The 26,577-nt window shown below is 34.9% G+C and overlaps 1 protein-coding gene across 6 annotated transcripts in view; it reads left to right on the forward strand.

The window, feature by feature from the left end:
• The window catches only part of WRN (WRN RecQ like helicase), a 143,260-nt gene that overhangs the window by 49,090 nt on the left and 67,593 nt on the right, over positions 1–26,577 (forward strand). For all 6 annotated transcript variants that reach the window (XM_045779211.2, XM_045779208.2, XM_045779213.2 and 3 more), the window contains 8 exons: positions 9,948–10,353; positions 12,822–12,902; positions 14,814–14,943; positions 16,254–16,329; positions 18,157–18,224; positions 18,722–18,830; positions 19,574–19,642; positions 24,347–24,429. In XM_045779211.2, coding sequence (XP_045635167.2) covers positions 9,948–10,353; positions 12,822–12,902; positions 14,814–14,943; positions 16,254–16,329; positions 18,157–18,224; positions 18,722–18,830; positions 19,574–19,642; positions 24,347–24,429 — 1,022 coding nt within the window. The remainder of the gene's footprint in view (positions 1–9,947; positions 10,354–12,821; positions 12,903–14,813; positions 14,944–16,253; positions 16,330–18,156; positions 18,225–18,721; positions 18,831–19,573; positions 19,643–24,346; positions 24,430–26,577) is intronic.

Raw genomic sequence — 26,577 nt, forward strand, 5'->3', positions numbered from 1 at the left:
ATTTTATTAATTTGGGTCCTTTATCTATTCTTTTGAATAAGTCTGGCCAGTGGTTAATCAATCTTATTTATTCTTTCAAAGAACCAGCCTCTAGTTCTGTTGATCTGCTCTATTGTGCTCCTGGTTTCTAATTCATTGATCTCTGCTCTAATCTTGATCACCTGCCTTCTCGTGCGTGGGTTAGGCCTGTTCTTCTCTTCCAGCTCCAGCTTCTTGAGGTGAGAATATAAAAACCGCATTTTAGATTTTTCTGTTCTTTTGAGTGAGGCTATGTATTTTCCCCTTAGGACTGCCTTTGCAGTGTCCCATGGGTTTTGGACTGATGTGTTTTCATTTTTGGTGGTCTCCAAAAATTGTTTAATCTCCTTCTTAATTCCCTGGTTTACCGAATCATTCTTGAGCAGGATGGTTCTTAGTTTCCAAGTGTTTGAGTTTCTTCCAAATTTTTCCTTGTGATTGTGTTCCAATTTCAACGCATTGTGGTCTGAGAATATGCGGGGAATAATCTCAATCTTTTGGTATCCGTTGAAACCTGTTTTGTGACCCAGTATATGGTCTATTCTGGAGAAAGTTCCATGTGCATTCAAAGAGAATGAGTATTTTGTTGTTCTGGGGTGTAGTGTTGTGTATATATCTATGAAGTCCATCTGGTCCAGTATGTCATTCATAACTCTTGTTTCTTTGTTGATTTTCTCCTTAGGTGATCTGTCTATTGCTGATAGGGGAGTGTTGAAGTCCCCTACTATTAAGGTATTATCATCTATATGTCTCTTTATTCTGGTTAAGGGTTGGCTTGTGTATCTAGCTCCTCCCCTGTTGGGGGCATAGATATTTATAAATGTCATATCCACTTGTTGGATACATCCTTTAAGAATAATATAGTGGTCTTCTGTATCTCTAACTACAGTCTTTAGTTTAAAATCTAATCTGTCTGATATGAGAATTGTTACCCCAAGTTTCTTTTGAGGTCCATTGGCATGAAAAATGATTTTCCATCTTTTTACTTTCAGTCTGGATATATCTTTATGTCAAGATGAGTCTCTTGTAGACAGTAAATGGATGGGTCATGTCTTTTTATCCAGTCTGCAACCCTGTGGCGTTTTATGGGAGCATTTAGGCCGTTCACATTGAGAGTGATTATTGAGAGATATGATTTTAATGATGTCATGTTGCCTGTGAAGTCTTCATTTCTATAGATTGTAAATTTCTGTTCTATATCACTCTTGGGGCCTTTTTACTTTTATAGAATCCCCCTTGATATCTCCTGTAGGACTGGTTTGGTGGTTACGAATTCCTTCAGTTTCTGCTGATCCTGGAATTTCCTTACATCTCTTCATCAATTCTGAACGACAGCCTTGCTGGATAAAGGATCCTTGGCTGCATGTTCTTCTCAGATAGAGCTTTGAAAATACACTGCCAACCCTTCCTATCCTGCCAGGTCTCTGTAGACAGGTCTGACGTTATTCTGATATTTTTACCTCTGTACGGAAGGATTTTCTTTCCCCTGGCCACTTTCAATACTGTATCCTTGGATCTAATATTTGCGATATGCACTATGACGTGACGTGGTGTAGGTCTGTGGTCATTGACCTTGGGAGGGGTCCTCTCTGCCTCTTGGACACGAATGCTTGTTTCCTTTGTCATATTAGGGAAGTTCTCAGCTACAATTTGTTCAAATATCTCTTCTAGACCTCTCTCTTTCTCCACCCCCTCGGGGATGCCGATGATTCTGACATTGGAACGTTTCATTGAGTCAGTAATCTCCCGTAATCTACATTCTTGAGATTGGATTTTTTGAGCCAAGTTTCTGTTTTTATTTTCTCTTCTACCATCCCATCCTCCGGTTCACTAATACGTTCTTCTGCCTCATTTACCTGGCCGTCAGAGTGTCTAGTTTATACTGCATTTGATTCATAGCATTTTTAATTTCTGCGAGATTCGCTCTCATTTCCACTCTTAGAGATTCTATATTCTCGTTAATATTTTTTTCAAGCCTACACATCATCTTGACCATTGTTACTCTGAACTCCATTTCTGACAATTTGGTTATATCCATATCCATCAGTTCTGTGGCAGAGGCCACAGTCTCTGTGTCCTTTCTTTGCTGAGGGTTCCCCTCCTTGTCATTCTGATGAGGAGAGGTTGCGGGGATGCCCAGAGCCCAAATTATTGACCAGGACCCAGGCAGTGTGTGCGTGTTTTATAGGGACCTTAGGGATGTGGGCTTCTTGATTTTTCAGCCTGCCTTCTGGGGGAGGGGCCGGCCGCACTGATATTCAGGTAACCCTGTTTGGGTAGAGTCTCTCTGTCCCCTGCGAGGGGGGCTGGGGATGGGCACAATGTGAACCGGTATTTCCCGGCTTTTGTTCTCTGGTGCTTTCCCTGGAGGTTTTCTATGACTCTTCTGAGAGTCAGAGCAGCAGTGGCCATATCCTAGCCTCTGTCTCAGAATAGAGAGATCACAGTCCGCTCTCCACGGAGCTCTCCTGGCCACTTTAACTCTGTTTCTGTCGGTGCTGCTAAAAACCTAGCAGTGTCCCAGGTTGAGCGCCCCACAGCCGCTCTCCCAGCTCTCGCTTCCAGGGCTGGCACATCTCTGTCCTTTGTGCCTCTAAGACCGCCAGCCGCCCCCGGTTCCCACACGTGCTCCCAAGCTCCCTGTTTCATTGTGGTTTGTGCGCGCTCCGGATCACCAGTTTTCAGACTAGGCGCACGTGCGTTCCCAGGCTCACGGTCTCAGTCTCCTTTCTTGCAGGTGCCGGTCCCAGAGTCCGGCTGCCTCCCCAGTGCAGGTGCCTACTGCTTCCCGGTGCCTGAGCGCGGTGGCTCCCTCCCCCTTCCGTTTATCTTCTGATATCTGTGTGCGGATTCATGGCTCCCCGCTTCATCCCTTAATACTCAGCCCTAGAGATGTTCATTTGTAGAGATCCAGATGTATCTTCCTGCGTTGCAGGCGGATTCCATGGGTGTTCCGGGTGGTCTGGTTGATATCCAGCTCGACTCAGGGGAGCAGCTGAAAAAGGGGTCCCCTGCTCCTCTGCCATCTTTTCTCCCTCTGTTTTTCCATTTCTTTGTGTATTCCTCAATTTCTTTCTTAAGTGTTGTATAGTTTTCTGAGTACAGATCCTTTAGCTCTTTGGTTAGGTTTAATCCTAGGTATCTTATGGTTTTTGGTATAATTGTAAATGGGATAGATTCCTTTATTTCTCTTTCTTCTACCTCATTGTTAGTGTATAGAAATGCAGTTGACTTCTATGCATTGATTTTATATCCTATGACTTTGCTGAATTCCTGTATCAGTTCTAGCAGTTTTTGGTGGAGTCTTTTGGGTTTTCTACATACGGTATCATGTTGTCTGCAAAGAGTGAAAGTTTGACTTCTTTGCTGATTTGGATCCCTTTTATTTCTTTTTGTTGTCTGATTGTGAAGCTAGGACTTCCAGTACTATGTTAAATAACTGTGGTGAGAGTGGACATCCCTGTCGTGTTCTTGACCTTAGCGGAAAAGCTCTGTTTTTCCTTGTTGTGGATGATATTTGCCGTGGGTATTTTGTATATGGCTTTTATGATATTGAGGTACATTCCCTCTATCCCTATACGGTGGAGTTTTTTTAATCAAGAAAGGATGTTGTATTTTGTCAAATGCTTTTTCTGCATCTGTTGAGAGGATCATATGGTTCTTGTTCTTTCTTCTGTTAATGTGGTGTATCACATTGACTGATTTGTGGATGTTGAACCACCCCTGGGGCCCAGGAATAAATACCACGTGCTCATGGTGAATATCCTTTTAATGTACTGTCGGATCCTATTGGCTCGTATTTTGGTGAGAATTTTTGCATCTGTGTTCATCACGGATATTGGTCTGTAAATCTCCTTTTTAGTAGGGTCTTTGTCTGGTTTTGGGATCCAGGTAATACTGGCTTTATAGCATGAGTTTGTAAGTTTTCCTTCCATTTCTATTTTTTGAAATCGTTTCAGAAGAATAGATATTCTTTAAATGTTTGGTAGAATTCCCCTGGGAAACCATCTGGCCCCATACTCTTGTTTGTTGGGAGATTTTTGATTACTGATTCAGTTTTCTTTCTGGTTATAGTTTTGTTCAGGTTTTCTGTTTCTTCCTGTTTCAGTTTTGGTAGTTTATATGTTTCTAGTTTATATGTTATAAATTCTAGGAATTTATCCATTTCTTCCAGATTGTCTAATTTGTTGGCATATAATTGCTCATAATATTCTCTTATAATTGTATTTCTTTGGTGTTGGTTGTGATCTCTCCTCTTTCATTCATGATCTTATTTATTTGGGTCCTTTCTCTTTTCTTTTCGCTAAGTCTGGCTAGGGGTTTATCAGTCTTACTAATTCCTGCAAAGAAGCAGCTCCTACTTTCATTCATCTGGTCTACTGTGTTTTTGATTTATCTGTCATTGATTTCTGCTCTAATCTTTATTATTTCTCTTCTCTTGTTGGATTTAGGCTTTATTTGCTGTTCTTTATTCAGCTTCTTTAGGTTAAGTTTAGGCTGTGTATTTGAGACTTTTCTTGTTCCTTGAGGAAGGTCTGTATTGCTATATATTTCCCTCTTAGGACTGCCTTTGCTACGTTCTAAAAGTTTTGAACTGTTGTGTTTTCATTTTCACTTGCTTTCCATGTATTTTTTAAATTCTTCTTTAATTTCCCAGTTGACCCATTCATTCTTTTGTAGGATGTTCTTTAACTTCCCTGTATTTGTGGTCCTTCCAAATTTCTTTTTGTGGCCGACTTCATGTTTCATAGTACTGTGGTCTAAAAATATGCGTGATATGATCTCAGTCTTTTTGTACCAGTTGAGACCTGATTTGTAACCCAGTATGTGATCTGTTCTGGAGAATGTTCCACGTACACTGGAAGAGAATGTGTATTCTGCTGCTTTAGGATGAAATGCTCTGTATAGATCTGTTAAGTCCATCTGGTCCAGTGTGACCTTCAAATCTATTGTTTCCTTGTTGATCTTCTGCTTTGATGATTTGTCCATTGCTGTGAGTGGATTGTTATTGTTCCCTACTATTATTGTATTATTATCAATGAGTTTCTTTAATGTTGTTATTAATTGGCTTATATAATTGGCTGCTTCCAAGTTAGGGGCATAAATTTTTACAACTATTAAATCTTCTTGTTGGATGGACTCCTTTATTACGATATAATGCCTTTCTTCATCTCTTATTACAGTCTTTGGTTCAAAATCTAATTTGTCTGATGTAAGAATGGCCCTCCAACTTTCTTTTGATGTCCATTAGCATGATAAATGGTCCCCCTCGCTTTCAATCTGGTGGTGTTTTCGGGTCTAAAATGAGTCTCTTGTAGGCAACATATTAATGGTTCTTATTTTTTTTTTGTTTTGTTTTGTTTTTTTTAATCCATGCTGATACCCTGTATCTTTTGATAGGAGCATTTAGTCCATTCACATTCAGAGTAATTATTGAAAGATATGAATTTAGTGCCATTGTATTATCTGTAAAGTTGCTGTTCCTGTAGATTGTTCTTTTCTGGTCTTTGTTACTTTTGGGCTCTCTCGCTGCTCATAGGATCCCCTTTAATATCTTTTGCAGGGCTGTTTAGTGTTCACAAATACCTTTAGTTTTTATTCGTCCTGGAAACTCTTTATCTCTCCTTCTATTGTGAATGACAGCCTTGCTGGATGAAGTATTCTTGGCTGCATGTTCTTCCCGTTTAGCACATTGAATACATCATGCCAGTCCTTTTTGTCCTGCCAGGTCTCTGTGGACAAGTCTGCTGTCAGCCTTATGAGGGTCAACTGATAGAAGTTTGCTTCAATACATGCACACAAACTGATTTATAAATTTGAGAAATATCTTTCCAGTTGTTAAATTGCCCATCAAGAAGTTTAAGGCTTTTCTGTCTGCTTTGTAGGATGTTTTATGAAAGAAAGCAATACAAAATTCAGATTTCCACAGAAAGGAAAATATTTTAGATTTAATGTTGTCTTTTTCTTTTGTATATGGGCAACTCTCATTCAATTATATTCATAGTTTGGTCACCTAAAACTTTTTTTTCTTTAAAGATTTTATTTATTTATTTGACACAGAGAGAGCATAACAGGGGGAGCAGCAGGCAGAGGAGGAGGGAGAAGCAGGCTTGCCTGAGTAGGGAGCCTGATGCAGGGCTTGATCCCAGTATGCTGGGATCATGACGTGAGCTGAAGGCAGATGCTTAATGACTGAGCCATCCAGCTCCCTGGTCACCTAAAATGTTATAAATAAAAACAACTCTTATATTTAGTAGCTTCATTTTTCAGGTTTTAATCTGATTATTAAAAAGGAATTTTGCGTAATCAATAGGCTATTTATTAGAACAAGAGGTATCCAGCTTTTTAAAAATTTTATTTATTTTTTTAAAGATTTATTTATTCATTTGACCAAAAGAGAGCACAAGCAGTCAGAGTGGCAGGCAGAGGGAGAGGGAGAAGCGGGCTCCCAGGGAGCCTGACGTGGGGTTTGATCCCAGGACCCTGGGATCATGACCTGAGCCGAAGGCAGATGCCTAACTGACTGAGCCACCAGGCGCCCTGATGCATTCAGATTTTAAATGCCATTTTATAGCTAAAGCCCTGATAATCTGAGATATTTGGATTAATAGACATTGGATTACCAGTGCCTTATAGCTGACTCTTTTTGGAACCAGGCCTTGCCCTAGGCCTTAATTGCTGAATGACTTCCTCTAATAGCAGGAATGCTCTTGAACTGTGAATGATTACAATATAGTTATATACTGAGGAAGAAATACTTTGTAGAATGTCAAGCAGTTAGTTGAAATAGAATTCTGATTCTGACAAAATGCAATGGTAGTGTTTTTTGTGTGAGATCTGTGATAAATTTTGATTCTGATATTTCGAATTATGATACAGAGATTCAGCTCTTTTTCAAAGTCCTTTTTCCCCCTAGCAATTTGTTTTAGTTGTTTTTATGTAACAGAATTTCTGAAAGACATGACTGTCAATTAGGAATAGGTAACAATAAAGCCATTTCGTATTCAATTTTACATTTTTCCCTCTATGAAAGAAAAATAGTCACTGTTTACGTGATATTTACATGTATTTCAGATTTTTTCCCTAGCACTTAAACTATCTGTTGAATGTAAATTATGTCTGCTTAATGCGTTGCTTTGTAATAACAAAGCTAAATGGGTTTTCTTAAAACGAGAATGGGAAATACTGGATTCATTTTTAGTAAAGAACGATCTTGTCAAGTTTCAGTGTCAAACAAGGACTAGTTAAATTTCTTATTTCAGGTTCTTTGTAAGAAATCTACAGTAATACCTAACTTACCAAATTATACCTCAGAACCAGAGAGGAACAAAAAAAGGCCTCTGAATGCTAAAATACATGTCAGAAGCATGAATTCAAACTCATTTAACTGCATTTCCAGTGGAGCGCATGAGGGCACATTCAGAGCTATTTGCTTCTCATTTATAGATACAGTTTGACAAGCTTAGATATTGAGTTAAAATGAAAACCAGGTATTGATAAGGAATGGTGTGCACGTGACCACAGCTGGAAGTCACAGCTGGCAGTCTGTGAAAGAGTGGACAAAAGTATAAAAATTAGAACTGAGAACTTTTAAAATAGAGTAGTTTGAGTTTTGTTACAGAAGAGAGCAGCTTTATGCTTCAGTGGACCTGGAAGCTATTGGATTGTACAGTACTACTTACTCATTGATTTAAATTCATTACACATCTGTTGTATTGGTGTCATGTACTTAACATTCTGTTGGGTGCGGAGGCTTTCTGTAGGCTACTAATATGCATAATAACAATCCTAAGAAGGAAGGAAAATATATTGTCTTACCAAAGACAGCCTTTGATATTTGTTAGAGTAAATAGTTGACATGTAAATAGAGTAAATAGAGACATGTCATTCTCTGATGTTAGCACAGAGTAAATGGGCCCTTACAGTCTTACCAATATATACGTCACTGTCGCTATGTTTATGTGTTACAACATTCCCATGCATTTAACAATTAAATGGTGTCACATATCTGTTTCTACTAAAGTATTTATGTACAGTTCTTATATTTGAATATCTGTGTATAATACTGACTATTCTTTATAAGATTTGAAGAATTTTAGAATGTTAGAATCAGTGAGTTTTTCGGTTTTGAATTTGATTTTGATTTTGTTTGTATTGATGGAAGACTTGTCACCTTAAGCTTGAGCCCAACTTTGGTGCAATTTTTAGTGTGGAAAAAAAATCATGAAATGACTCAGCATTTTTGATAGTCTGTTCTCATAAGTGATTAATTTTTTATTTGAATCATCAATATAAAACTTTAAAAGTCATACTGGATTTTATTAAGTATTTTCAATACAGAAGAATTGAAAGAGCTAAATGAAAGTGTTAAATAGGAAAAATGTCTCTTTCTTATCATATTCCCTTTTTTCCCTCAAACTTGTACTTTGATGAAGTAACTAAAAATTGCTTTAATAAACCCTATAACCAACAGATAGTATGCCTTATTTTACACTCTAGCAGTGATTTTCCTTTGCAGTTAACCAGGTTTGTTATAAATACCTGTTTAAAGTCACTTAGTTAGGGGCACCTGGGTGGCTCAGTTGGTTGAGTGTCTGCTTTCAGCTCAGGTTAGATCTCAGGGTTCTGGGATAGAGCCCTGCATCAGGTTCTCTGTTCAGCAGGGAGTCTGCTTCTCCTTCTAGTTCTGTCCCTTCTACCCACTCATGCTCTCTCTGTTGCTCATGCTCTCTCTTTCAAATTATTAAAAAAAATCTTGAAAAAGTCACTTAGTTAAGATGTTATATTAGTAACTACGATTAAGGAGTTAAGAAATTAATATCGTGGGGCGCCTGGGTGGCTCAGTCGTTAAGTGTCTGCCTTTGGCTCAGGGCATGATCCCGGCATTATGGGATCGAGCCCCACATCAGCCTCCTCCACTGGGAGCCTGCTTCTTCCTCTCCTACTCCCCCTGCTTGTATTCCCTTTCTCTCTGGCTGTCTCTCTCTGTCAAATAAATAAATAAATAAAATCTTTAAAAAAAAAGAAATTAATATCATATTTATTCATATACAATTTCTCCATATTTTCCTACTTGTTATATTTGTGCACTGATGGGAAGGTTTTTTTTTTTCTGTTTCAAAGAATATGTGTCTGGTTTTGTGATTATTGAAGATGCACAACAGCATCATTTTCGAATTATAATATAAACACTCTTATATGTTACAGCTGGGACTAGTAATTGATAGGGAAATTGAATCAGTTAGTTAAAACATGGGATCACAAAAATTTTCTTTTAACTTAATAATAATGTATATTTGTTTCCCAATGTTTTGATATTCATCATGGTTTTTTTCATTAAATATAGGACTGCTCTTTGGAATTCTGCAGAGTGGTTCTTGTTTAAAGCACACCCATAATGTATCATTTGCAATTTCTAGTTTAGTTTCTTTAAAATGGAGTGAAAACTTAAGATTGACTATTGTTAATCAGACAGAACTTTCTTTTAAAAAGGAAATTTGCTGTGTCTTTCAACATGTTCAACTTAAAAAAATTTTTTTTTTTGATGGTCATGTGTCATTGATTTGACTTATATTTAATTAAATTAATTACCACAAAAAGTATATCTGGCATAAAGAATTAGTTTGGGACCAAACACACTGACACTTAGGAAGCATATAAATCAACAAGCACATAAGCATGTATGCTTAGTTAAGTGTACAGGTGAATGCAGAAGTTAAGTGTACAAGTTGAATGCAGAAGTACCTTGTACTGGAGAGTAGCCAACAGCTGTAAGCATATTGTGGGTATTAGAGATGAAAAATAACTGTAATCCAGTGTGTCCTTTAAATGAAAGTCAATTTAGAAAGCTTGTACTTACTAAAAAGCATTACAACTGTGCTGGTAGTTATTGAAGTTAAAGTTGAATTACCCTTTCTTAATTTTTTTAGGATTTCTATACTATTAAGTGATATTTCAGAAAGTCTGTGCTCATTGAGGAAGATGATACTTGGTTCTACCGAGACCATTCAGTTATTACCATTGGAAGATCCAACTGCTGATGGAGTGCAACAGAAACAAATTAAAGAACATAAAATTTTTACTAAAGTTAAAGATGAGACATGGGACACAACACTTGATAATTTAATTAAACATGATGAAGGAAATGTACTTCGAAATGAAGTGAAACAAGAAGATGATGGACTTGAAGCTGGATTAGAAGAAGGCAATAAGTTGAAAGAGAACACAGAAAGAATTTGTTTGATGTCGTTAGATATTACAGAACATGAACTCCAGATTCTGGAACAGCAGGCTCAGGAAAAACTTCTTAATGATGTTACTTGCCAATCTCCTGAGGTACTAAAAAAAGAGAACGCAAATTTTATTCATTAGTAGGGGTTGGCTGATTTTTTTCTGTGAAAGGGCAGATAGTAAAAATTTTAGGCCTTGCAGATCAATCACACGTTTTCTGGTGTTACTATTCAATTCTGTCCAAAAATTTAGTGTGAAAGCAACTATAGACAAGTGTAAACAAATGAGCTTGCTTGTGTTTTGATAAAACTTTATTAACAAAAAGAAAAAGTGAGCTGAATTTGGCTTATGAGCTATAGTTTGCTGTTTTTGACTTAGTGTAATAAGCACAACTTAATGGTCTTGTAGTGGAAAGATTTTAAAGTGCTAGTACACATTTGTTGAGCTTTGCTGTTTTAGCATTTCTCCTGATTTTTATGTAATGGATACCTCGGCTTTTTGTGGAATTCCTATATACCTACTAGTGTTAAGTCTTCCAAACCTGATTTTTGGGAGTAGTTATATTTCCTCATACAAGACTTTCTTTACTTAATATTGTGAGAAGTTTCTAATAAACTAATGTTTTTGCTTGGCACTAACCTTTACTGTTATCTGGAGAGTCAGTGACTTACATTTTTTTCTTCATAGATTGTTTTGAAACATTCTGTATTATCTGTCAACTTCATGTTTAGATTTCTAATTATTATGTTCTGAGTAGTTTGATTTGTGAGGTTGTTTTTCTCCTGGCTAAGTTAATATTTTTTGAAATAGTGAAGTTTTATTGGAGAAATCTTTGTGTTTCTTTTGTCGTAAAGACAAACCATAAAATGAGACATCATATAGCTGTATTCTTTTTATATCATTTGTTTTTCATTAGTTTAGGAAATTACCTGTGATGCCTATATTTGGTAGAATTCTATACATTTTATTTTACAATAACTAAGCTTATGGTTTTTAAAATTAAATTTGAAAGCCATTTAATAAGGTTATTTCCTTCTTCAGTTTTCTAGTGTCAATCAAAAGTCTTAGTATTTGAGAAATTCTCTGTTTGGTAACTGTATTAGTAATCACTTCTACCAGTATGTAAATGCATTTTATTTTAAAATGATTTTCAGACTATTCTCATACCAACCACTTGTAAAACAGATTCCCATTTTAGGAAATATCTTTTGCTAATGTCTGCATCACCTTTTAACTTTTTAAAAATTTCTTACTAGGTATACATTTTAAGATGGTATTTTTCTTATAATAATACAGAATTATGATCAGGATTTCATGATCTGATTGTCATCTTATATCCCAATTATTGCCATTTTTATTGTGTAATAATTAGCAGTTTTTTTCTTTACTCATTAAAACCCTATTTAAAAAGTAAAATAATTTTTTTTCTCTTTGTATAAAACTCATTTTAAAATCCTTTTTTAAGGGGCGCCTGTGGCTCAGTCAGTTAAGTGTGTGACTCTTGATTTCGGCTCAGGTCATGCTCTCAGAGTTGTGAGATCAGGCTCTGCGTTGGGCTCCATGCTGGGCGTAGAGGCTGCTTAAGATTCTGTCTCTCCCTCTGCCCCTCCCCTGCCCATAAATAAATAAAATAAACAAACAAATAAATAAATAAATAAATAAAATCCTTTTTTAAGACTTGATTTTTTTGCAGACTAATTATGGCTGTGCTTCCTTTTCCTACTTTCAGTTTAAAGATTAGACTTTTTTGGGGTCCTTCTACATTTCTTTTATGCAGGGGTCCCATGCTGTTGGACACTTGCTTCCTGGGGATTGCCACATTATTGTAAAGTTTTCTCATATCCCAACACTGGCAATAGCTGAATAAATAACTTGTCTGACACTGTTTTTCAAATATAAATAGATGCTGTTTATAAAATAGTGATCTATTTAAAAGTATTACAGTCATAGGAGCTTTTTGTGATCATTTAAAAATTAGTGGATATAAGAGAACAACTGTTCTTCTTGGAATAGAAATAGAATAGAATAGAATTTTTCAACATCTAAAGAGGTTCTTGTACTCACTTTGGGACACATAGTTTGATATTGTGTAACCATTGTTGAACTTGTCACGTTGAACTCTCTGTTAGATTGTGGGCTTTATATCAAGTCTGTTTGTCTCTGTTGTCTGTCTTTCCAATTACATTTCTCTTTCTTTCTCTTTTTCTTTCTTTGTTTCTTTTTTTCTGTTTATTCTCCTTCTTGTTGAACTCTCTGTTAGATTGTGGGCTTTATATCAAGTCTGTTTGTCTCTGTTGTCTGTCTTTCCAATTACATTTCTCTTTCTTTCTCTTTTTCTTTCTTTGTTTCTTTTTTTCTGTTTATTCTCCTTCTTTCTCTTCTTCCTTGCTACCCTGTCTTCCTTTCTATCTATGTCTCTTATACCATATAAATATGTATTATAAATTTATCTATTAGAGAAGAAGAGGAAGTTGTCTAATGATATCTAGTGTATAGGAACTTTATTTTGTAGAAAACAGGATATGGAGTCAATTATATTGGAAAATTAATGTTTGAAATATAACTTTTTAAAGGATTTATCTTCCAAGGATAATGAAGAGGATCTATCTTATGTAATTGAAAGTGATGAAGATTTAGAAATGGAGATGGTTAAGGTATGTTTGAAATTATAGAAATTTACTTCCAGTTCTTTCAAAAAGGACACTTAATAATGTAAAATATTACCTAATTCTAAATGTCCCCCCACAATGAGATTAGTATCATTTATGTAACCATTAGATTTTATTTTCCTTTTCATATTTGTTTATATCTTTGTATGGTCTATGAATAATGTTTTAGTAGTAGTATACTAATTTTTACATATTAGAAAACATATTCCTGTCAGGTCGCTTCTTTTAAATCTTTTCCTGGAACGTCAGTAGTTATTTTGCCCTCCACTGTTGAAATGTTTCTTTTTCTTCCCATCCATGTGTATCCCATTTTTTTGGGAGTTCTGTTGTTATACATTCAATATTCTTCTTTACTTCTTTTGGTCTTACCTACTATGGATATATTTATTATATATAATTTTCTAATGTTTTTAATTATTTCATTTTCTTCTATTTTATTATCAAAGTTGTAATACTATTTTATAATTAAATATTTTCCACCACTTCACCCAGCCTCCAGTTTCTTTGTCAGGTATGAATCAGGGATGGAAAATAAGGAAGAAAAGCTTAAATTTCAAATTAATTGAAAATGAAAAAAACCCACAAAAGTTCATCATTATTCATGCTTTTTATTCCTCATCTTTAGGTCGATGTGATTTTTGTTCTTTTTTTTATGAAATGAGATTAAGTTCCTGATTCTTTGTTTTCAACCAGAGTAGTGGAGTGATTAGGAATGTGGATTCTGAATTTAGATGTGGGTTCAAATCCCAGCTTCTCCATTTATTTGCTGTGTGACTTTGGGGAAGTTTCTTAGTCTTTTTGATACTCAGTTAACAGCTGTTATTATTTAAGGTGTTATTTGTTAAGAGCTTAGTACAGAGCCTGGCATTTCTTAAGTGTTTAATAAATATTAGCTAATAGTAATAATAGGACATAAATACTAAATCATATTCCTTCATTGATTAGCCATTTCTCTGAGGAGTGCTGTTCAAGTAGCACATTTATACGACACTTGCAGACTTCCACAAACTTGCATTGTATATTGAACCTCTTTGAAGGCAATCTGGATGCCCATATGAGAGAACTTTATTTTCAAAATGCTTTTCTAAGTATATTTGTTGACTTGAATAAAGAATCAGGAACAGAATCAGTCTTTTTCTTTTCCAGGCCTGAAATGAATACACTTTTTAGAAAACCATTAAAGTCAAGTTTATTAAATGGAAGGTTTAATAAAAAGAGAAAATGAGAACTGTGGTTTAATAATTCTTCCTGTCTCTTTTTAGTAAAAAAAACTGTGCAGATGAAACAATTTTGAAATATCCTAACATTCCTTAAATAGATAATCATTTAGGGGAGAAAATCCAATATTGTCAAGCCAAAATAAAGAGCAACTTTATTCACATTTGTAATATTCCATTCCTAAAATTATTTGAATCTTTTATTGTTTTCATAATTCACATAAACAGATTCACATAATTCACAAAAAACACATTTATTGTTTGTTTACTATTTAAATCTTAAACTGGCACATGATATGGAGAAACTCATTACAAAAATAACAGTAAGACCCACATTTACCTCTTGGCAATTGAAAAGTCTGAAGTATGATAAAGGAAAAAAGTTTTAAATTAAAATTTTATTCAAAATTTTGATAACTTTCCCCACAGGCACTCCATGATATGCTATTAACGAACCCTGTTTATGCTGGAAGTATTCCATCTTTGGCCTTGTGCCTTAGAAACCATTCTTGAGCACATATTTAAACTAGAGCACACATGTTCTTTTGTGGTATTGGTTGCACATCTGCCAGCTTTGAACAAAATTGTAGGTTCTGTTAATAATACTTCTTTTGTGTTTGGTGAAAAAGATATGACACTGTCAATGGTTTTGCTTTTAAGATTTCTTTTAAACTTTCAGTCTTTAGAAAATCTAAATACTGGCACAGCAGATCCAGTTCATTCAAAATGCATAAAAATGGAAAGAAATCTGGGTGTTTCTTTTGAAGATGATGAGATTGAAGCTATTGAAGAAGAAGAAGATGATGCAGGTAAGCACTGTAACATGTTTTGAAATGACTCACCTCTGCTACCTACTGCTGACTTTAATTTAGGGTCCAGATTTTAAACATTTTGGAGGCAAAGATTTTGTGGCATATAATTAATGACATCCTAAAAACTTGTCATTAAATCCTTTGGTGTTTGGTCTGTATAAAGCACAATCTTACCTTTTATGAAAGTAGAGGTATAGAAGTCTTGTGTTATTTGGCGCATTTGGTGATGCAGAACTTTTCATCCTGAATTTTATGTTTTGTCAAAATAATAGAAAATCATTAATAAGAATCATTAATTAATTACTTATATTAAACATTATTCTTAAAGGCATAGATATGTGGTGTCTTTTCTTTAGGGGCTTATTCCTTAAAACAGGTGGCACAATGTCAGATAGCAAAATGGACTGATTTCATACTCTGTGTGCCAACTGTAGTAAGGAATCCACAAAATGAACCTTGTATTACCGAAGTGTAAGTAACAGTATTCATTACGGCAAACCTTGGGGTCTTCTCATAAAGTAGAACATTCCTCTAGAGCTATATTCGTCAGTGTTATAATGTGGGAAAATGAAGATATATTGCAGGTGGAAAGTACATGAAAATGTTAAAGAAAATGTTATTCTCTTTGTTTTCTTGTATTAAATGAAGGCATAACATCTCCAAGCAATTTAATTCTCTATTTAGAATTGTTAAAAGCCGAGATGTATAATAATGAATTTTCATTTGTTTATGGATGAATGGTCTTGATTTGCATTGTTCTGTCTTGGCCACTCATGAACCGTTCGACCTAAGTAGAAAATAAAAATCAGTTGAGTAAATCAACATAACTCCGTTGTGCTATGCAGTTAGAATTGTGGTCAAGGACTTGGAGTGGTACCTAAAATGAAGATTTAATTTTATCTCTGGGTTTTATTTGTGATAGTAATGTAATTTCTGATTACCATTAATTGAAAGTTGGTTGTATTTTTAAATTCACATTGGTATATTGCTTGCCATGGTTGGGTTTAAATGTGAGGTTTTAGAACTATAGCAAATTCCAAAACATCGTTTTCTTATAGTGTAGGCAAAGTGTGAACCATTTTGTAGTAGAATCACGAAGTTCTAATCCTTAGTATTAGGTAATAATCAAAGTATTTAACTGAAATCATGACTGGTATCCAGAGGATGGAATTAGTTGGATTTAAAAGACAGAAAACAGTAACCTCTGGTACTTATCACTATATTCTTTAAGATAAGTCAATGAAATAAAATTTTTATTTCCTATCAATTGTATTTTAACATAAATGACTATTTCGTTTTATTTTAAGATCATTCATTACCAGGACCTAATGCAAGCCAAATTAATTCCCTCAAGATCTATTTTGGCCATTCCAGTTTTAAGCCGTGAGTATAATCTCAGTTAATTAAATTGCATATTCACAATTTTCTTCACAAAGGAAAAATGGCAAATAATCCATCTGTTTAATGGTAATAACACAACTTCACTGTAGTTTATACATTCCACACTGTATTTCCTGTAAGTGACTACAAAGTTATTTTAAAATAATATTTATTTAAAATTCATATCTACAAATTGTTTTTATAAGAGAGGAAAATGGTTTTCTTTACCATAGAGAGTTCTGTGTAGATACTAGTTGAAACACATTAATAAATTAATCTTAATTTAATGTTGACTTGTTTTCATTAAATAAGTATCTGCGTGTCTATTTCATACAACTTATTGTCCAAAGCATGCTGATGTAATAGAAATTCATGAGATAACAGTTTGAAGAACAGTGATAATCTTATCAGTTTTAATATATTCAAATGTATTTATATCTAAAGGGGCACATTTATAAGTATTAAAATGAGATGAATAAAAATGAGGTGAGGAACAAGTAATTTTGAATAAAACTAATAAGAATGTAAAAATCTAGACTGGATTTTTCCTATTCTGCAAATTTAAAATTTAACCCATGGAAGCATTTCTTTCTTCTTTTCTTTGATCTTAAATTTTTTTTTTTTTTATTAAACTATGTCCTACATACAGAAAAGTGCACGTGAATGTACAGATCAATGAATTTTTACAAACTAGGCACCCTGTGTAATCAGCACTCACATAAGAAAAAAATAGGTCATTATTAGCACATCAGAAGATCACCTTTCCTATTGATTTTTCCCTCAACATTTTATTTAAAAAATTTTCAAAGACATAGGAAAGGTGAAAGAACTTTTTTTTACTATGAATTCTTGTATATTCAACATTTTTGTATACTTGCTTTATCATATATCCATTTATCACCTCTCTATCCATTCCTTAATCTGCCTAATTTAGAAAAAATGCATCTCAAGGTAGACTGGACATGATTATTTGTCTCCCTAAATACTTCAGTGTATAAATCATTAACTATAGTTAAATATTTATGGTTTATTTCTTTTGATGTAAAATTTATATACAAGGAAATGGTCAAACCTTAAATGTGCATTTGCACATCTTAAGGGTACATGCGTGCACCCATGCAGCCTAACCCTTTAGTCAAATATGGAACATTACAGTCACTCCAGAAAGTTCCCTCATGCCCCTTCCCAGGCAATCCTTGCCTCAGGAGATTTTATTATTTATTTATTTATTTATTTATTTATTTGAGAGAGCGAGCGCACACGCGTGCAAGTGGGGGGGGGGCAAAGAGAGAGGGAGAGAGAGACTCTTAAGCAGGCTCTATGCCCATCGCAGAGCCCGATGTGGGGCTCCATCTCACAACCCTGAGATCATGACCTGAGCCGAAATCAAGTTAGATACTTAACTGACTGAGCCACCCAGGTGCCCCTCTTTTATTTATTTTAATCAATAAATTTATACATATATTGAAGCTCAAAAATGTAAAAGAAATTTTATTAGAGGGGTGCCTGGGTGGGTCAATCTGTTGAATTTCTGACTCTTGGTTTTGACTTCAGTCATGATCTCCAGGTGGTAAGATTGAGCCCCTCGATGGCTCCGTGCTTAACGTGCAATGTGCTTGAGATTCTCTCCCTCTCCTTCTGCCTCTCCCTCTGCTTGCACATGTGTGCTTTCTAAAATAAAATAAATACATGCAATCTAAAATAAAATAATAAATATAATTTTCTAGAAAAAATTTCTATTTGAGATAGTGAAAAAATTAAACGTGTTTCCACTTGTCCTTGGGTTTCTTGTTAGTAAAACAAAGTAGGCTTTTGCTTTTTACCCTCCAGGGTTCAGTGGAAGGTGATTCATTCTGTTTTGGAAGAAGGAAGAGATAATGTTGTTGTGATGGCAACTGGTAAGTTGTAGTTAAGTAATAACTTAGTCCTCTAAAATATAAAGCTTAAAGGTCTTGAAATACGTGATCTTTTATTACACTCTCAAAATATAAATACAAATGCAAATGCTGTAAAATACAGAAGAGAGTGATCTGAGATTAGATGCTCAAATTTATGCCGGAATTAGCTCTTAGGAGGATAGCATTTTAGTAGGGACCATTCATCTCACACAAGTACATTGTAAGAAGAAATCAAAGTACCAAGGCTTAATTTTTTTTTTTTAAAGATTTTGTTTATTTATTTGACAGAGATAGAGACAGCCAGCGAGAGGGGGAACACAAGCAGGGGGAATGGGAGAGGAAGAAGCAGGCTCATAGCGGAGGAGCCTGATGTGAGGCTTGATCCCATAACGCTGGGATCAGGCCCTGAGCCGAAGGCAGACGCTTAACCGCTGTGCCACCCAGGCGCCCCCAAGGCTTAATTTTTATTTCTATCAGTGTATTATTTTTATTTCCAGGATATGGAAAGAGTTTGTGCTTCCAGTACCCACCTGTATATTCAGGCAGGATTGGCCTTGTCATCTCTCCTCTTATTTCTTTGATGGAAGACCAAGTGCTCCAGCTTAAGTAAGTAATGTTTTCTTCCTTCCTCCCTCCCTCCCTCTCATCCCTCTCAGCCTCCTTCTCTCCCTCCCTCCCTCCTTTCCTTCCATTTTATGTAATCTCTACACCCAATGTGGGGCTTGAACTTAAAACCCCGAGATGAAGAGTCGTAGGCTCTTCCCACTCGGCCAGCCAGGTGCCCCAGTAATGTTTTCATTGCTACATTATCACCGTTTTTTTTTTCTTGCATGAAGGAAACGTGTAATCTATCACGTATGTTAAAATCCAGTCCCCAGTAACACATTTCTGTAAATGTTGCTCTGTTTTAGAGATAAATGGCCCTTTGGTGGAAGGACTTATCTTCTTTCTTGAGTTCTCTATAATCCAAGGCTACCAGATGGTCCCAATAAAAATTTTTTAACAGTAAACTCTAAGCAGTTTACATCCATATCTCAAAATTCTTTTCTCTTTTGGTTACCTTTGCTCTTTAGCTTGGTATGAAGGGTATACATGGAAGTATAATTTTTAGTTACAGAAAAATTTTAAACCTCTTTAACCTGACCTTACCATCTTTCTGAAAAACCTGCCGTAACAACCTGCTTTCTAATATGGCCTTTGAAGGAATTTGTTTATCAAATTAGTGAGTTACAAAAAGAGTGAGGATTGCAAAGAAGACTGTTCATCATTGTATTTCCTTAGTCCTTAAGAATGAAGTTGGTCTTTGTAGGGTGTACATGGCTCCAGAATATCTGTTTTTCTTCTTACAGAATGTCCAATGTTCCAGCTTGTTTTCTGGGATCAGCACAGTCAAAAAGTGTTCTAGAAGATATTAAGTCGTGAGTAATTTATATGATTTCTGATTATGTGGTTGGGTGTCTATGGTATGGAAGAGAATTTTATACAAAATTATATATAAAAATATATATTATAATTTATATATTATATAAAAATTTTTATTTAATGTGTGGACAAAAGTTCATGATTAAAAAATTTATTTTGTTTTTATAGTGCATTTGCAGAATTGTTCATTTTTAAATATTTGGAACTTAAATCTATTATTTTTCATGGACTGTGAAGTTAGCATTGTACTCATATTGTTGTAAAATTTTGGTTTTGAACAAGAACTAGGAGAGTACATATCTAGTTTTATCTCATTTTACAGATGAGCAAACTGAAGCCCAGAGAAAATAATTTGCCTAGAGTCATTCAATGAATTAATGGCTGAGCAGGGACTGGATTCTAGAGCTCTTGCCCCACCAGTCCTATCACGGCATAATTCCTAATAAGAATAACACACACAAAAATATATATGTGTGTATATAGATTAACATATGTATTTTATTAATAAACACACATATACACATGTATTTACTGAATTTTGATAAATGCATACAAATATATCACCCAAACCCCTGTTAAGATACGGGGTATTACTGTCACTCCAGAAAGTTCTTTCATGTCCCTTCCCAGTCTGTCCTCCTTTCTCCATTTTAAAGCAGACCACTGTCTAATTTTTTTCTACCATACTTTTGTCTGTTCTAGAACGTCATGTAAATGGATTCATACAATATGAACTTTTGTATAAGACTTCTTTCATTCAGAAAAATGTTTTGAGAATACTTCATGTTGTATGTATCCACAGTTTTTAAAATATATCGGAGTGATATGTCATTGTATGAAAATACCATAGTTTGTTTTTCATTTCCTTATCAGTAGATGCCTAAGCTGTTTGTAGTTTAGGGCTATTAGTAATAAAGCTGCTATGAACATTCCTATAGAATTTTTTTGAATGTATGTTTTCTTTCTCTTTAAATATTTTAAATCACCTCTATTGAAGTATAGTTGACAAACAATAATTTTTACATACTTAAAATATACCTAATTTGGTAAGTTTGGCATATAAACACCCACAAAACCATCACCACAATCCAGATGATGAATATATATTCATCATCCTTGAAGTTTACTCGTACCTTTTGTAATCCATTCCCCTCACTTTTTCTTACCTTCTTTTCCCCACTCACTAAGTAATTACTAATCTGTTTTCTGTCACTCTACGTTAGCTTACGTTTCCTCAAATTGTACATAAACAGAATTAGTCATACAATATGTGCTCTCGTTTTGTCTGGTTTAAATCCCACACCATAATTACTTTGAGATTCACCCATCTCAAATGGATGTTTCAGTATTACATGTATCAGTAGTTCATTCCTTTTTTATTGCTGAATAGATTACATCATGTGGAGATGTCACAATTCGTTTCATCTGTTCAGCTGTTGATAAGACATTTGCATCGTTCCCAGTTTGGGGCTGTTACAAATAAAGCTGCCCTGAACATTTGTATGCACATCTTTGTATGGACATATGTTTTCATTTCATTGGTATAAACCAAGGAGTGGGATAACTGGATCATGTGGTGAATATATATTTAACTTTTTTTTCTGATTGAGATAAATTTATGTAGTAGTCATGATTTTAACCATTTTAATTGTGTACAGTTCAGTGGCTTTTATTACATTCATAATGTTGTGCAATCAGTATCTAATTTCAGAACATTTTCTTCACCGTCCAAAAACCTCAATATCCAGTAAGCAGTCACTCCCCAGTGTCCGTCCCCCCACATCCCTTCAAACCACTGATCTATTTTCTGTCTCTATGATTTGCCTATTCTACATATTTCATATAGATGGGCTTATATAGTATATGGCCTTTTGTGTCTGGCATCTTTCACTTAGCATAATGTTGTCAGTACTTGATTTCTTTTTATGGATGAAACAGACGTACCGTATTTTGTTTATCCATTCTTTAATGATGGACATCTAGGTTGTTTCCGCTTCTGGGCTGTTAGAATAATTGTACTGTGAATGTTTATGTGTAAGTTTTTATATAGAGATATGTTTTCATGCTTTGTGTATATGCCAATGAGTGGAATTGCTGGGTCATAGGTTATTCTGTGTTGACTTTTTAAGGAACTGCCAGACTTTCTGAGAGTGATTGTACCATTTTACATTCCCACTCTCAGGGTCTGAGAGTTCCAGTGCCTCCTCCTCTCTGCCATTACTTGGTGTGGCCGGTCTTAATTTTAGCCATTCTAATAGGATCTCAGTGTGCTTTTAATTTGCATGTCCTTCCTGGCTAGTGAGGTCGAGCATCTTTTCATATACTTATTGACCATCTTTGAGGCTTCTTCTTTGAGGAAGTGTCTATTCATATCTGTTGCCCGTTCTTTATTGTTGTTTTTCCCTTATTGAGTTTTGATAGTCATTTATATATTCTGAATACGAATTCTTTATTTGGTATATGCTTTGCAAACGTTTTCTTCTAGTTTGTGACTTCTCTTTTCATTCTCTGAACAATTCTTTTGAAGAGCAGCAGTTGTTTATTTTGAAGTCCAATCTGTCAATTTGTTCTTTTATGGATTTTGCTGTTGGTGTGGAATCTAAGAAACCTTTGCCTAACTCAGGGTCACAAAGACTTTCTTTTATATTTCCTCCTAAAACTGTTACAATTTTAAGGTTTACATTTAGGCCTACAACCCATTTAATGTAAATTTTGTGTATTATACTTGTTATTGATTACAATTTATTTTTCTCATAAGGATATCCCATTGTTCCTGCTCCATTTGTTGAAGATACTATTCTTTCTCCACTGAATTGCCTTTGTACTTTTGTCGAAAAGAAAATGACTGCATATCTATGGGCCTATTGCTCCACTCTTTCTTCTCTGTTCTATCAATGTGTTTGCCCATCTGGTTTGGTGTGTTGATTACTGTAGCTTTATAATAAACCTTGAAATCAGGTAGTGCAAGTCTTCCAATTTTGTTCTTTTTTTTTCAAAGTGTTTTGTCTATTCTAGGTCCTTTGTATTTCCAAACGTATATCAAAATTACCCTTTCTACTCCAGTGCCAGCTGGAATTTGATTGGATTTATCTTCAATTTAGATTATCTGTTGTATTAGCTGTCCTTATAATTCTTTTTTTTTTTTAAAGATTTTATTTATTTATTTGACAGAGATAGAGACAGCCAGTGAGAGAGGGAACACAAGCAGGGGGAGTGGGAGAGGAAGAAGCAGGCTCATAGCGGAGGAGCCTGATGTGGGGCTCTATCCCATAACGCCGGGATCATGCCCTGAGCCGAAGGCAGATGCCTAACCGCTGTGCCACCCAGGCACCCCTGTCCTTATAATTCTTATAACCAAATTACACTGAAGAAACTGAGGCACACTAAACTTAAGTATTCGGCTAAGATCACTTAGCTTGTAAGAAGTAGAATTGAGACTCAAAACCTGGGCAGTCTGACATCAGAGCCTGTTATTTATACTGTTTTCCTATGTGAATTAGAATATTGGATTAATGTCATGAGATTAAAAGCGTATCTATTTTGTTCCTAATTCCTAATGAAAGCACCATGCCTAGCGTACAGCAGATGAAATATTTTAAAGTCTTTTTATAAGGGAAATTCATTATCATTCTATTTAACTTTATCTATGTCTTCACTTGGTAGAATGAAAAGGAGACAGCAGATGAAATATTTTAAAATATTTTAAAGTCTTTTTATAAGGGAAATTCATTATCATTCTATTTAACTTTATCTATGTCTTCACTTGGTAGAATGAAAAGGAGACAATATGTATTTTAAATGCCCTAGACCTAACCTTTATTACAAACATTATCTTAGTTAGGATCCTATCTGCCCAGAATAGAAAAAAGTCAAGCTAGCTTAAGCAAATACTGAATTTTATATTAAGGATATAGGAATGTCTCGTGGATCACACCAAACACAAGTTAGCCACTCCTTAGGAAGAGACTTGGAATTGGATATCAAGAATACAATAAGGCTTTCTTTTATTTATAGGCTCTATGTGTCTTTCTCATTTTTCTGAGGAGATGAGCATTTTCTGCTTTTCCAGTCACAAGATAGAGAAGACTGCTCTGCAGCTCCTTTTTTCACGTATTACAGATCTTGCCGTTGGCAGAGACTGATTGGTTGTTTCTTGGTCAGATCCCCCAAATTCTAGGACAGAGACTAATTGATTTGACATTGATACAGTGGCTAACCCTGGCCCAAGAAGATACATTTAGGCAAGAGAGCAAAATACATAGGAGAAACATGGGCACTGTGGGCTTAATCATGGGGAGGGAGTCGGTGGTAGGGTGGTGGGTTGTAGTTCTCCAAGAAGGAGGGTAGTATGTGGGTGGATTGCTGGCACATAAAAAAAGGCTTACCATAGACTTGATCGTTTAACGCAAACACTAGTTTTGGGGCTAGACTGTTGGAAATCAGAACCTGGCTTCTAATGTCACCTTAATGCTGAGTACTCCCTGAGTACTCTTTGCCACTTTTTATTTTGCTGTGTTGAAGTGGAATCATGTATGCGGATATACATACATATAACATTTGTTTAGTTTTAAGTGGTATAAAGTATTATTTAAAAATTTGTCAGGTGATATGGTTTTGAGTTGTAGTTCACTGGATGATTGTTTTCTTTAGTGTAGCATATTTCCTTTCCTATTTCTTTTTTTGTTTGTTTATTTTTACAGAGGCAAATATCGGATTGTATACATGACTCCAGAGTTCTGTTCAGGTAACTTGAGCCTACTCCAGCAACTTCAGGCTAATATTGGTAAGTGGTATGATAGGATCTTTTTATAAGTACTTATTTAATTGAGGTATCTATTTTAAAGTTAAATATATGGATGGATATTGGATGTCACTTCTGCTAAAGTTGATTTCAAACAGTATTTCCTCCAGGAAGTCTCTGACTTTCTAACTTGGTGTCTTTCCAGTCTTATCCCCTAGTACCTATAATTCCTTCTGCCATAGAAATTAGGCTCCTGTATTATAATTGCCTGTTTATGTATCTCTTTTCTTCTGCTAGACTATGAACTTTTTTTGGAAAGAAAAATGCCCTAGTGCAGTACCTGGCACATCGTAGGGATTTAAATGTATTATTGAACAAATGTTGAATCTTAGATTCTATGAAATGATAGTTTCCTTTTTTTTATATTCTGAATCTTAATTAAATCACAACAGTGGTTCTCCACCCTTGTTCGTGAGAATCACTTTTCCAACTTTAGAAAAATGTAGTATCCTCCAAACTTGAAAATTCTGGTTCAACATGCCCAGGGTGGGTCCCTGGCACCTGTAGGTTCATGAGTGATTCTGATATGTAGTTAGGGTTGGAAACCATAGTACCTTTGATTATTTGCCACCAGTGAGTATGATTTTAAAAAGTTAGATAGTAAGTTAGAGCTTATTTCCTAGAAAATGTAAATACAGAATTAGTAGCTGGTGCCCTTTTTTTCTGTACTTCAAAAATTTTTGTCTTTATTTTTTCCTTCTTGACAGCTGGAATAAGCTGCCCAAGAGTTGCAGTTGTAGCTGCTGCTTTTTGAAACATTCAGTTGAACCAACCAGTTTTAGTTTCCTAATATTATATGATCTCACTATATAATTATGTGTTAAAATAATTCTGGATAGGTAAATTTTCAACATGGCAACATCTCATTTGATGGTTGGTTAGTAGCATGTAACTCTAGGAATGCATTTAATAATTTTTGTAACAGTCTATTGAAAACAAACTTGTTTCTTTTTGGTATGTATTAAATATGAACAAAAGTATGAGGGCAGAAGTTAACATTTGTTTAAATACATTATCAGTGATGTATTATCAGTTTCTTATCCCTTCTTGGCATATTATAGTTTTGTCTTTAATGGAAGACACATTTGGTGTGTCTCCTATTACATTGTATGGAATTCTTAAGGCTATTTCACTTTAGATTAGGCCTAAATACCCTAAATACATGAATTTTATGGTTTTATAGCAAAAGCTAGGATTTGTGTCCATGGCGAGCTGGATATGTTTTGTTCCATTTTAATATTTGCTTTGTTTCTGGGGTGGAGTTAATTAATTATTAACTTAAGTATTTTCTTAAATCCTTTGACAGCTAGTTCTAATTCTCTATTTTTATTTTTTGTAATGGATTAAATTATGAACACTGCAATCATTAGAGCAGAATACTCTGCAGAACATGGGTGAACGTGTTCTCTTTGGTTGACTCAGTGTTGAACAAAAAGGGATAAATTCTTCCTGAAATATTTTTCTTTGGCTTTTGTTTGTAGGAAATTATAAAATGCTTGCAAAAATGAATCTACTCAGAATTCTGTTTGTACGGTAGTCTGACATTTAGCTAATCAGATTGATGCTTTTTGTGTTACATTATTTAAGTAGTATGAGTGTATAACAGAAGCAGCAAACATAATTTTATATGGAGACTCCTTAAAACCAAACACACTTATAATTGTCTTTTGACTTTAGAAATAAGACTTGAGTGGCAGATATGCCAAAATGAAATATGTATAGGACTTGGGCAGGCACTTGGACTTGCAAATTTAAAGTGAAAGTTAGCAAAAGCTTGGTAAACTGATGGTAAGGGACAAAGTTCAGCTCCATTAGGAGGTAGGTAGTTAAACCAGTAATTTTAAGGAAGGTTGTAAAATAAAGAAGGAGCCATCATGTTTGTTTTAACCTATTTAATTTAAAATCTGGGTCATTTAGTTTCAAAAGCCAAAATTGGTGGTAACATTGAATCAGCAGCCAGAGAATTTGGATGCTGATCAACCTGTATTCATATTTAGTAGGTTTATTTTTTTGCTTTCTCTTTCATCTCTATTGTATTTGGTAATTCATTGAATTGTAATTGTTTTATTTGCTTGTCTGTCTCCTCTTTTAGAATTGTGAGCTTCTCATCTTATTAATCTTTTCCTAGAA

The sequence above is a fragment of the Ursus americanus genome, chromosome 27 (genome assembly GCF_024610735.1).
Source record: "Ursus americanus isolate L20-20 chromosome 27, mUrsAme1.1.p, whole genome shotgun sequence".
In the NCBI taxonomy this organism is placed as follows: domain Eukaryota; kingdom Metazoa; phylum Chordata; class Mammalia; order Carnivora; family Ursidae; genus Ursus; species Ursus americanus.